General features: G+C 41.0%; 2 protein-coding genes across 5 annotated transcripts in view; both read left to right on the top strand.

Annotated features, from left to right (window-relative positions):
- The window catches only part of LOC110835936 (uncharacterized), a 221,932-nt gene that overhangs the window by 65,948 nt on the left and 144,622 nt on the right, over positions 1-11,362 (top strand). The window lies entirely within an intron of this gene.
- On the top strand, positions 7,022-10,944 carry LOC110835932 (glucose dehydrogenase [FAD, quinone]-like). Its single transcript, XM_022076648.2, has 2 exons — positions 7,022-7,118; positions 8,387-10,944. The coding sequence occupies exons 1-2, from the start codon at positions 7,104-7,106 to the stop codon at positions 10,175-10,177; spliced, it is 1,806 nt and encodes a 601-aa protein (XP_021932340.2). The 5' UTR covers positions 7,022-7,103; the 3' UTR covers positions 10,178-10,944.

The raw sequence follows: 11,362 nt of genomic DNA, 5'->3' as shown, positions 1-11,362 counted from the left end.
GTTGATATGGACCTGTCGTCAGACAGAACACTAAATAATAATAAGATGAGGTGGTCTAGCGGTTAGAACGCTGGCCTTGTAATCCTGGGGGTCTCGGGTTCGATTCCCGGCGGTGCCCGAATTTATAACTTGTGTTGGGCAAGGCCGTGGTCTAGGCAACACGGAGTTTTCCTCCGTGGCATCCCAACAATTACTCCATTCACACACAGAAGAAGGCAATGGCAAACCACTTCTGGATCATCTGCCAAGAACGTATATGAACAGGTCCCAGTCCGAGAAAAGGATGGAAGGATCCTGTTCATATGGACCTGTCGTCAGACAGAACACTAATAATAATAAATAAAATATAAAGAACAATGTTCCGTGACACATGGCTCTGCTTCGGAAGCTAATAGCCAGCGAGGTGGTCAGGAAGGTGCTCGTTTCTCGTCGGACTCCGGAGGTTCTCTGAGCGCAAAAGAAGTGGCGCGCGTATGAACTTCTCGAGATCCCAAGACCAAAGACGCTTTTGCCATTATTCAGGTCATGCGTTTCTCTGCAATCAGTTGTTCTTGATATGAATTCTAAACGGATATTCTGAATAGTCATTTGTGCGAATGCAGCACGTGCATTAAACAGAAATAAACATGTGTTGGCACGAGCCTTCGAAAGCCAACGTTATTCTCCTACGCTAATAACTTACCTACTGCCGGATATAGATACGCAGCTTCGCCGTAGGAAATAGTCCCAAGTCTCGTAAATATCATCACCAGTAATTAATGCTTATACACAAGCCAGGAAATCAAGTTGCTGCCTTTACTCCGTACATGCTTGACATAAATGTAATTAATGGAAGGCAGAAGAAAGTCTCGTAATAACAAATAAAGGAGATCATGAATGACGTTTAAGCTGTACCGTTACATCACTTCCGGCTTGATTTCTATTCCACAGAGTGTACATCGCCGTGCTCACAAGAGCGCTACACTACATCCTTGGTTGCCCTTTGTTTGAAATACATTTGAATGCCGTGTAATCCACGTCCAAGTCTGGTCGATGTTAATCAACGTTTCGGAGGTCATACTGCCTCCATCATCAGGGCGATGAGTATGAAGATTTCTGTCTTCTGGGTTGTTGCGCTGTGTAGTCTGGTCGATGTTTACTAACGTTTCGGAGGTCATACTGCCTCCATCATCAGAACTATCTCCCTGATGATGAAGGTAGCAAGGACCTCTGAAACGTCGGTAAATATCTACCAGACTACACAGCGCAACAACCCAGAAGACAGAAATCTTCATACTCATCGCCCTGATGATGGAGGCAGTATGACCTCTGAAACGTCGGTAAATATCTACCAGACTACACAGCGCAACAACCCAGAAGACAGAAATCTTCATACTCATCGCCCTGATGATGGAGGCAGTATGACCTCTGAAACGTCGGTAAATATCTACCAGACTACACAGCGCAACAACCCAGAAGACAGCCATCTGCATACTCTTCGCCGTGAAAACTTCAAGTCCTTTAAATTCTAAGACTGCCTTATCTTAAGACATCCGGACTGTATTATTATTTTTGCTAACTGAACTACATTCACAGAGGTAAGTAAGAAAGAAAGATAATTTAATCAGTTGGTAATTAAGTATACGTCTGTGATCTTCTTGGAACGCCCTTCACGATTTCGTATATTCAAACTTCGTTGGCTGAAGTGATTTCGATGGGTTGGCAGGCGGATGTTCTGAAAGTGGTCGGGAACTTCCCCTGTAAGTTGCTCCTTCCCAGAAGTCCGAAGCAATTTTTTTTATTTTCCGTGTTTTTTTTTCAGTTAGCGGGATGGGGGTTTGAAGGTTATGAATTTAATGTCTTAGCGAGCTACCGAACTGACTGGATAATAGTAGGAAACCGTCGTTTGTCACGCACTGGGGCTATATAAATGGCTTTGTTATTTTCAGTACTGTAGCGCCGAATTTATGCTCACACCTGAGTTCGCTTTCTCTCTGCCTCCCTGTTTATTCCAGAACACTTCTGGACTAACTGGATGCGTTGTAACTCCCCTGTACGCCAACGAACGGGCGTCAGTTGCGATGTAGCTTACGGTTTCAGGAATCATAACCATGCATATGTGAGAAAGTTTTTATTATGAACGTAATAAACAAAAAAAATATTTTTGGGTTTTGTTGCTTGTTTCTGCTAATAAATAATTAAATATTCTTTCATCACGTGTTAATTTGTACTTCGAGTATGGTTTTAAAAAATGTGCCAGTGCTGAGAGAAACCCTCATCACCACTTGCGACGAAGATAAAATACTTGTTTCTTTTCGTTAGTTGAATATTTTTCATTAGTTTGAACCATCAGTTCACAGGCAATTGAATCCCATTCCAACATTCCCATGTCATAATTTTTATCTTTGTATCCCGCGTCGGCACAAATTACTTCCTAGTTATCTTTGACGAACATGTTTGTGATAATGCTGTAGACCGGCGTACCTCTGGTGACACGCGAAGTAAGTAAAAAAAATCAAAAGATAATATTAACATACGAGGTGCGATCGGAAAGTTTCAAGACTGTGTCAATAGAGGGCGAACCGGATGTAGTACGAGCTTCTGCCTTTAGCGGGTGCGGCCTACATTCATAGTGAATCAGTGTGCCAGCCGGCATCATCGAATTAGCATTTGTTTCTTAGTTACGGGCGTTTTGGTAGTGCATTACACCGACCCTCCTGCGATTTCGGAATGGCGTGTGCATCAAATTTTGCCAAAGACTCGCCAAAACGGCTACGGAAACCTATGAAATGCTAAAGCAAGCATTTGGGGAGTCCGCAATGGGTCGTGCACAAACTTTTATGTGGCATTCACGTTTTAAAAATGGCCGAACCTCTGTCGATGATGACGAGCGTTCTGGACGACCATCTTCGAGCACAACGCCCGAAAATGTTACGAAGATTCGGCAGGCCATTCACGAAGATCGACGTCGTACCATCAACGACTTGTGCGACATTGTTGGGATAGGCTATGGGACCTGTCAGCTGATTCTAAAGGAAGAACTCCACTTGCGACGCATCCTGTCTGAGGACCAGAAGCAGAATCGACTTCTCGTTTGTCAGGAGCTCAAAGATCTTGCAAGAACCGACCCCAACTTCCTTTCTAAGCTCCGTGTGACTTCTTACTCTTCCCAAAGATGAAAATTCAGCTAAAGGGAAGGAGATTTGAGACGATAGAAGAGATTCAGACAGAATCGCAGATGGTGCTTGACAGGCTGACAAAGAAAGATTTCCAGGGATGCTTCCAGGCTTGGCAGCGGCGCTGGGATCGTTGTGTTCGCTCCAAGGGGAACTACTTCGAGGGTGATGGATGAATTTAATACCTGAGATAAGTGTACGGGTTTTTATAGGCGCAGTCTAGAAACTTTCCGATCGCACCTCGTATATGACACTCTTGTGCCGTTTTTGTTTCAAGCACATTTTTATAAAAGACAGTCACGTTCAGATATTGTGACGTTGCGACACTCGTCAGAGGGTATCTGCTACGACTTTTTCTGACCTGAATAGGGGAACTGTGGTCAATGTGAGCTCAGGTCGTATATAAAAGTTATAAAATGCCGGGTAAGACGGTGACTTATCTAAGTCCATTAGCTGCTTCTATCTTCACTGTTATATAAACCAACATAAACTTGACGAGAACCACTTAGAAAATAATTCTATGTGTGTCATTTTTACTGTTTTATTTACCAGAAGAGAGAATACGAGGTGCTACCAAAAAGTTCGGGGAATTTTAATTCCACGCGCGAACTGGTTGTGGAATGGCCTACCGCCGCTAGATTGGGCGAGCAGTACCCTTTAAGAATTAATGTGCCAACAGCCGTGAAGGCGCGAGGCCGCGTTCTTGAGTCTCGTGAGGTCTTGTAACGTTGTGTTGTAGTGGTTCGGTGATTTTTTTAAACCTGCATAAATGGCAGATTTTAAGGAGCAAGGAATCTGCATCAAATTTTGCTTTAAGCTTTAAAAAAACTGCTTTAGAAACCCACCGCGTGTTTGTGGGAGCATTTGGTGAGAATGCTATGAGTCAAAGTAAAACATTTTTGTGGTACAAGCGCTTTAAGGATGGACGAACGTCTGTCGACGTCGATAAGCGTTCAGGACGACCATCGACAAGCACAAAACCAGAAAATATCGCGAAAGTGCGAGAGGCTATGGTTGCAGATCGTAGACGAACAATCCATGGTGTTTGTGAAGTTTTTAAGTGGCTACGGGAGAGCATTAGGCGCAAACTGACTTTATTATCGATTTGCAAGGGTGGGACTGGACGTAGAAAGTTGACTGACTAATAACAGTTGGCCTCTGAACAGCGACGTAAAGAACTAAAACATCAGAACTATTTAACAGAAGAGAAGAGCTTTGCGTTAGTCATGGAAAAAACGCTGGGATCTCTGTATCTATGCTCAAGGGGACTACTTCGAAGGAGACGGTGGAAACTAGGAGTTATGATAAGCAAATTTTTATGGGCAAATTCCCTGAACTTTTGGATAGCACCTCGTACATCAGGACAAATATTAAACGTCTTCTCTTTCTGGTTTTTCTCAATGTTTCTCAACTCTAAATAGTTTTATTCCTTGAGATCACAAAAATGTACTAAATGGCTCTTACCGCGAAGACTGTGACTCGTAGTTTTTATTAGTCATTGAAGGTTTCGCCCCCTGTTCTAAACTGTGTTCATTTTTACTTCTGACGAAGAGATCATGCCTAAAGCTGATTATTTTAATAGGGTGGAACTTCTACCTTAAGATATTGAATATGAGTCAGTCACACATTCGCATTTGTACCCACAGACAAAGCGATGACATTAAGGTTAGTATCTTATTACTAATAACGTAGATTCGCTGTTCTGTAGGCTAAATATAGATGTAAATCAAAATTTTAGCCGGAATTTAAGAAATACGTTTGAAAAGAGATTCATGCATTTGCATTCTTAACGCAGACAAATTTTGTGATAATTTAACAAATGAACGTCTCAACGTGTTTCACCGTATTAGTTACATTTATGTGATTATTGTAACACTTGTATATATTATATTTCGACAGTCGACGGACATTTTAAGGCGTGCGGACTATACATGGCTACACGTGTGCGCTTCAATAGATGGCAGCACTGATCACGGTTTTAGTTCAAGGTGCTACCAATGTTTTTATCGTTAGATTTTTTTTTTTGTAGATTTGTTGGTTATATTCCGTGGTGAGCGTCAGACATGACGCTGTTGTGAATAATCTAATCAAAGGTTGCGTTAATATTCATTTTATCCATGGGTTCTATGATGGTTGCAGTTTAGAATCAGTTAAAAAATTTCGAGGACCTATTCCGAATCGCCGAATTCGAAAAAAAGGTGAAGTCTGATTGAAATCAGCGAATTTGATCATTCGTGCAGGAAGAAATTTCGGTTTACTTAAAACAGGTTTAAGAAAATCGATTTATCGTCGTGGTCCAGTACCTTGGCCGCCTAGATCTCCGGACTTAACCACGCGTTGATTTCGTGTGATGTAGGATTAATGAGAAAACTTGGAGGACTAAAATACAAGCGAGGGAGGAATTATTGAAGTCGCCTTTTATATATAGGGGTAAGGATGTGCTACGGAAATCAGGGCGGACGTTTCGAACGAGATGTTTCATAAAATGTTGGTAATAAATTCGTGAGGGTAATAGCCTTGTCTTCCCCTGCGGTCACATTGAATCTGCAACGGTTGCAAATGGGATCATTTCAATGCTGACTTTTTCAATAGAAATTACTTCCCGAACTCATCCCCACGTGCATGTGGGAGCCATTGTTTAAAACACTGTATGTGAGGAAATCAACCCCCAGCAGAGTGAGGACAACTCTCATTTCATGGATAAATATACAACTGAATCCTCCTGTCCCCCTCCTCCTTTTTAGTGTGATTAAAATTTGGACTTTGTTGTGTGTGGTTACCAGGATTTCGGAAGAAAATATCAACTCCATGGTCAAGGTACCAGTTAACACATTATGATTGCATCTAGTGGCAAGATTTCTTGTTTTTCATGACATTTATTCTGTAAAAATGGTGTAATACAGGTCTGTCGATACACTTAACCTAATTCAATATGGAATGATTCCCATGGTATCGTATTGTTTAAATTGGTGTCATAATTTTCTTCTGTTACTGATTTTTCTAAATTTTGCTTTTGCATACGATGAATGATCCAATTTTTCTAGCTCTGGGACATCGATAGAACGAAATCATTTAATTTGCTTCTAATTTAGTGTCCAGCACACACGTCCATTAATGTAGATTTTTTGTTCTGTAGTTTATATAATATGGTTAATCATGTTGCCTGGTTTCTTTGAACACTCAAAGTTTGTTTATTAGCAGCGAAAGTTACGAACAAGGGAGTAAAAGTTCATTCTATTTACATCTGAGTCACGTGTAAGAATTGCAAATTAAGATTTTCAGATGGTTTTAGGCGTAGAAAAAAGTGAAACTGTCTTACTACACGCCACATGGGCGTCTTTTTTTTTTGGGGGGGGGGGCGAAGTGCTTTTGATCTCACTCATTTATAACGTCGGTACTAGAAGAGGGTGGGCGATTTACCCCTGTAAAGACCGCGGTAAGCTGGTCTGGACGCAGAGGCTAGAGGTATAAATCCTCTGTTCCTGTCGCTGATCGAACCCAGGTCGTCCAGGGTGTAGTTAGTTACTGTACTGACTGAGCTACTGCGGTGAGTGATTTTAAAGTTGTGATAATATTAATTCTGTATAGAAGGACACACAGATTATGTAAAGGGATCTTCTGTGATATCAATTAACTGCATTCTCTGTAATTCAGGTATGGAAAGTGGAATTCAAAGTCTAAAAAGCTTAAGCTTTTGCGGTCTTCCTGTCATGCCGGCATTATCGTGTGTGCCAGCAATTGTATTTTTCACTTTTGAAACTCGTTCTTCTGTCCGATAAGCTGGTTGTCGTATACTAGCTTGCGTGGTTTTCAACGGTCATGATATAAACAAGTTTTATCTCTGATTTCGATAACACTCACGTGTTGTTTCACTGGCGTAAGGATAAATAAATAGGCTTCAGTATTCCCAACAAGTTAAATATTTGTATAAGCTTGTCCTAGTAAAGTATGGCACTTCCTCAGGTAAGCAGTTTCTGATATTTCATTATTTCAGTTTAACAATTTACTAGTAATATTAATGTGTTAAGTAGGATTTGAGGCTGTCTCCTAGGTTGTGGCGCCGTGTAGAAGTTTGCCAACGTTTCAGAGGTCCTTGCTGTTTCCATCATCAGGGCGATGAAATTTACGCGAAAAACATTTTTCTTTCAGAATTCCAGTGTTTTGTCCGTAAAGAGTTTCGTGGTGAATTATCATACTAACAAATTTTCGTGGATCGAAAGCCATGTCTCAGGTGTTTGTTATAGCCACAGATTTAACATAACTTTATTTAGAATGAACTCTTTTTAGAGTTATATTTCATTTGTGGAAGTGTATATTTTGTGTGCAGTGAGACAGACTACATTTCAGTTTTGTATTCATATAGTTACGAAAGATTTAAGGAATATGCTTGTGGATGTGTCTGTATGTGGTTTAGATTTAGACGTGAGTTTTTTTAACCAGAACGAACTGTGGAATATAAAGTTATAGAAAATATTTCGGAGAGTGGACTTTTTACACTGTATAATTGCATAATTTGTGGGTAAAATTGGGACAAAATGTTAGATTAAAAATATAAACGATGGTAGAAACTGTAAGTATGCTTTTTTTAGTAGGTTATGAAACTTTATAATAGTGAACTGTAGGCTATATGAGACGAAGCTGGCCATTTCTTATGATTATAAAGTCTAACACAATTGATGAAGGAGAAATTAAACTGACAGACACTATATGAAAATGTTGTTCATATCGGGTAAAGAAACGAAATATGGCAAAAAAGATGGACATGATAGAAATTATCGAAATATTTACTTAATACAAAAAAAAACTTATTTTCTTATTCTCAAATAAAACTCGAGTGAAATGTTCTGTCCAATTTTACTACATTTCAAAAGATCACTTACTCTCAGCAGAATGCATTGCTACGGTTCTAAATGCTACTGATCTCTAATTTCTGTGTTGATTAATTTCATTATTGAAAACTTATTGTTGAGGGACCAGCATAGTTTGATTCAGACGACTCTGACTTTGTTTGAGGCACACTGTGCAACTAAATTTTGTGCAGCAAGATTATTATGTTTCTCAAAAATCTTAAAATAAATTATTCTCAATTTTTCAGTCGATAGTTTTCATATCCAATTCTTCTATAGAATAAGTAACAGAATGTTTTTATTTTCTTTGCACACGAACATTAAAAAGAACATGAAGCTTATGTAATCCATGTTAAGCAAAGATTTAGATTAACGTTATAACAGTATTTTCAGATTTCCCTTCAGCCGAGGAAGTCTGCGAATTTGTTTATGCTGATTGTGTTCATCCTGAGTGGGGGATGCGCGGGTCAGCTTGCCGAGTACGACTTCATCATTGTGGGCGGCGGTGCGGCTGGATCCTTGCTGGCTTCACGGCTGTCGGAGGTTTCCGAGTGGTCGGTGTTACTGATCGAAGCTGGCGGAGAAGAGAGCGTTCTGGAGGACATTCCTCTGTTCGCAGCACATGCACAGTTGACGCCGATAAACTGGGGTTATAAGACAGAGCCGTCATCAACAGCCTGCCTCGGCCTGGTTGGCGGTCAGTGCAACTGGCCACGTGGCAAAGTCTTAGGTGGTAGCAGTGTTCTCAATTATATGGTGTACACTAGAGGAAATCGTAAGGATTATGACGACTGGGCAGAGGAAGGGTCCGAAGGCTGGGGATACGACGATGTCTTACCGTATTTCCTCCGGTCTGAGGACATGCTTATTCCGCGTTTGGCTGCAGACAAGAGATACCATTCCACGAAAGGAGAACTGCCAATCACTTACCCTCCATATCACACCCAGGCTGCGTCTGACTTCATCGAAGCTGGTGTGGAAACAGGATACAATGAAGTTGACTATAATGCCGCAAGTCAAATAGGATATTCTTTCCACCAGTGCACCATGAAAGACGGAATGCGGGTCAGCGCAAATCGCGCGTTCCTGGAGCCTGCGAGGACGAGGAGGAACTTGTACGTCCTGAAGAACAGCCTTGTTACAAAAATCCTCGTTCACCCGGAGAATCAGACTGCGTACGGCGTTGAATATGAATTGTGGAGTGTCCTTCCACGAAGAGCTCGCGCTAGGAAGGAAGTGATAATCTCTGCGGGCGCCATAAACTCTCCTCAGCTGTTGATGTTATCCGGGATCGGCCCTAAAGACGATCTGGAGAAATTGGGGATCAGCGTTATGCAGGACTCAAAAGTGGGCTTCAACCTGCAGGATCACATCAGCCTTGGAAACCTCTATTTCACCGCAAATTCCACGATCGGAATTCCGCCTGACTACAATCCAAACGACGTTTCGAACGTTATCAAGTACCTACAGGACCGCGAAGGACCCCTTTCAATACCAGCTGGCACAGAAGCACTTGGGTTCGAGGACATAGATGATAATGACGGTTTTCCAGAAATAGAAATAATCTTTTCAACAAGTACTACGTCGTCATTGAATGAAGTAGGGGATGCCCGGGGAGTTAGCCCCGACATATATGAAAATTACGAGTCCTTAGCTGATGAAAATTCTTTCATGATGCTTCCTGTGCTTATGCATCCAAAAAGTCGCGGTAGATTGACGCTCAGAAGTAGAAACCCCATGGACAAGCCTCTTCTTTACCACAATTACTTGACTGAACCAGAGGATGTGAATGTTCTTATAAAGGGAATCAGACGGGCAATTCGGCTGATTGACACCGCGGCCTTTCAGAGGCACGGCGTGCAACTCTTAAAAGTCCCGCTGCCTCCGTGCGAGGTTCACGAGTTCGGTTCTGATGAATACTGGGAATGTTCAATTCGCTACATGACTTTTACATTCTACCACCAATGCGGAACCTGTAAAATGGGCCCTGATTCCGACGAGGACGCCGTAGTGGATCCACAGTTACGAGTGCGCGGTATTAAGAATCTCCGTGTGGTGGATTCTTCCATCATTCCAGTCATCATATCGGGTCATTTAGTCGCCCCAACTTACATGATCGCTGAAAAGGCATCCGACATGATCAAGAATCATTGGAATGCCACTTCCTTGTCTTAAGCATTTGACTCACATGAAAACTGGGAAAGGAATTTATTTTTGTTCTGTTTAACTATCCTTGGGTCAATATTATTTAGTATCCATCACTGCTGTTATTAAAAATGTAAAATTGTGTTTTACGTATGAAGAGACTTTTGGAAACTTCAAGTTGTGTTATTTGCGTAGTAAATATTGTGTTCAATTTGGCTGTGCAAGGAGCCATAATATATAACACAATACACGACCTTACTTAATTAACACGAGCTAGTCTAACTCTCTCGTGGCGTGATGCTGACCACTCACCCCTATCTAGTGCCAAGGATAAGAGTGTGTAGGATCTATACCAGATCTTTTCCCTTAAGCCTATATGACAGTTTAATGTCTTAAGTCTTAACTCTTCATATTCAAGTAAGGAACACAAATTGACATGTTTTTAATTAAAATCACAGATATTTCTGACTGCTGGTAATGTTTGCTTTATAACACATATTAATCTTTATATGCAATTTCTTGTTTTGGTATTGGATATTATTTTAATGTTCTTCGTTTATTTTATTATTTATACGAATGTAACAAGGTTATTTGTGTTCCACGGCTTTGGCGCAAGGACCTGCTGTCTGGCGGAAGCTTATGTATTGATTATTCTCATCTTCATGTGTTATGTTGTTACCAACATAAATGAATGTTAGTGAATTTATTTATTTGTATAGCATTAAATATAAATCATGTAAACCAATACTATGACGCATTTTCGGTAAATAAAGTATCTGAATTTTTGCACCAAAGAACTGCATAGAACAGATTTCTGCTTTAGAAGTTGATAGACCATCACGTAATCAAGACATTGTCTGCCTTTTAGGAGACCGCGTATGTACATTTCCATATTTACAAGTATATCCTGTTTTGCTATTTCCTTAAGGTACACTTGCGTGCCGTAGGTCCGCAGAGATTTCCGACTAGATTACATGCTTTTGTCATCTTCGCATGAGGCCATCTTTATGACACTCATGGACAAACCAAGCCGATGATGGCTGCCACTCGAAAGTTGTGGTCATGGATTCGCTTCTCACTAGAGGCAGGATGTAGGCAGTGTGAAGAATATTCTTGTACGTCATCTATGATCCTAGTTACTTATTCGAGCGAAATGTTTGAATTCCTTCGAATGAAATGTCAGCTTCAGCTTTTGTTAATTCCTTTATAACGCTG

Source organism: Zootermopsis nevadensis, unplaced genomic scaffold (genome assembly GCF_977971745.1).
Source record: "Zootermopsis nevadensis isolate Lab colony 2312 unplaced genomic scaffold, Znev_1.0 Znev_ptg000061l, whole genome shotgun sequence".
Taxonomy (NCBI): domain Eukaryota; kingdom Metazoa; phylum Arthropoda; class Insecta; order Blattodea; family Termopsidae; genus Zootermopsis; species Zootermopsis nevadensis.
Note: the sequence above shows the minus strand (reverse complement) of the source record. Positions and strands in the feature narration are given on the sequence as shown.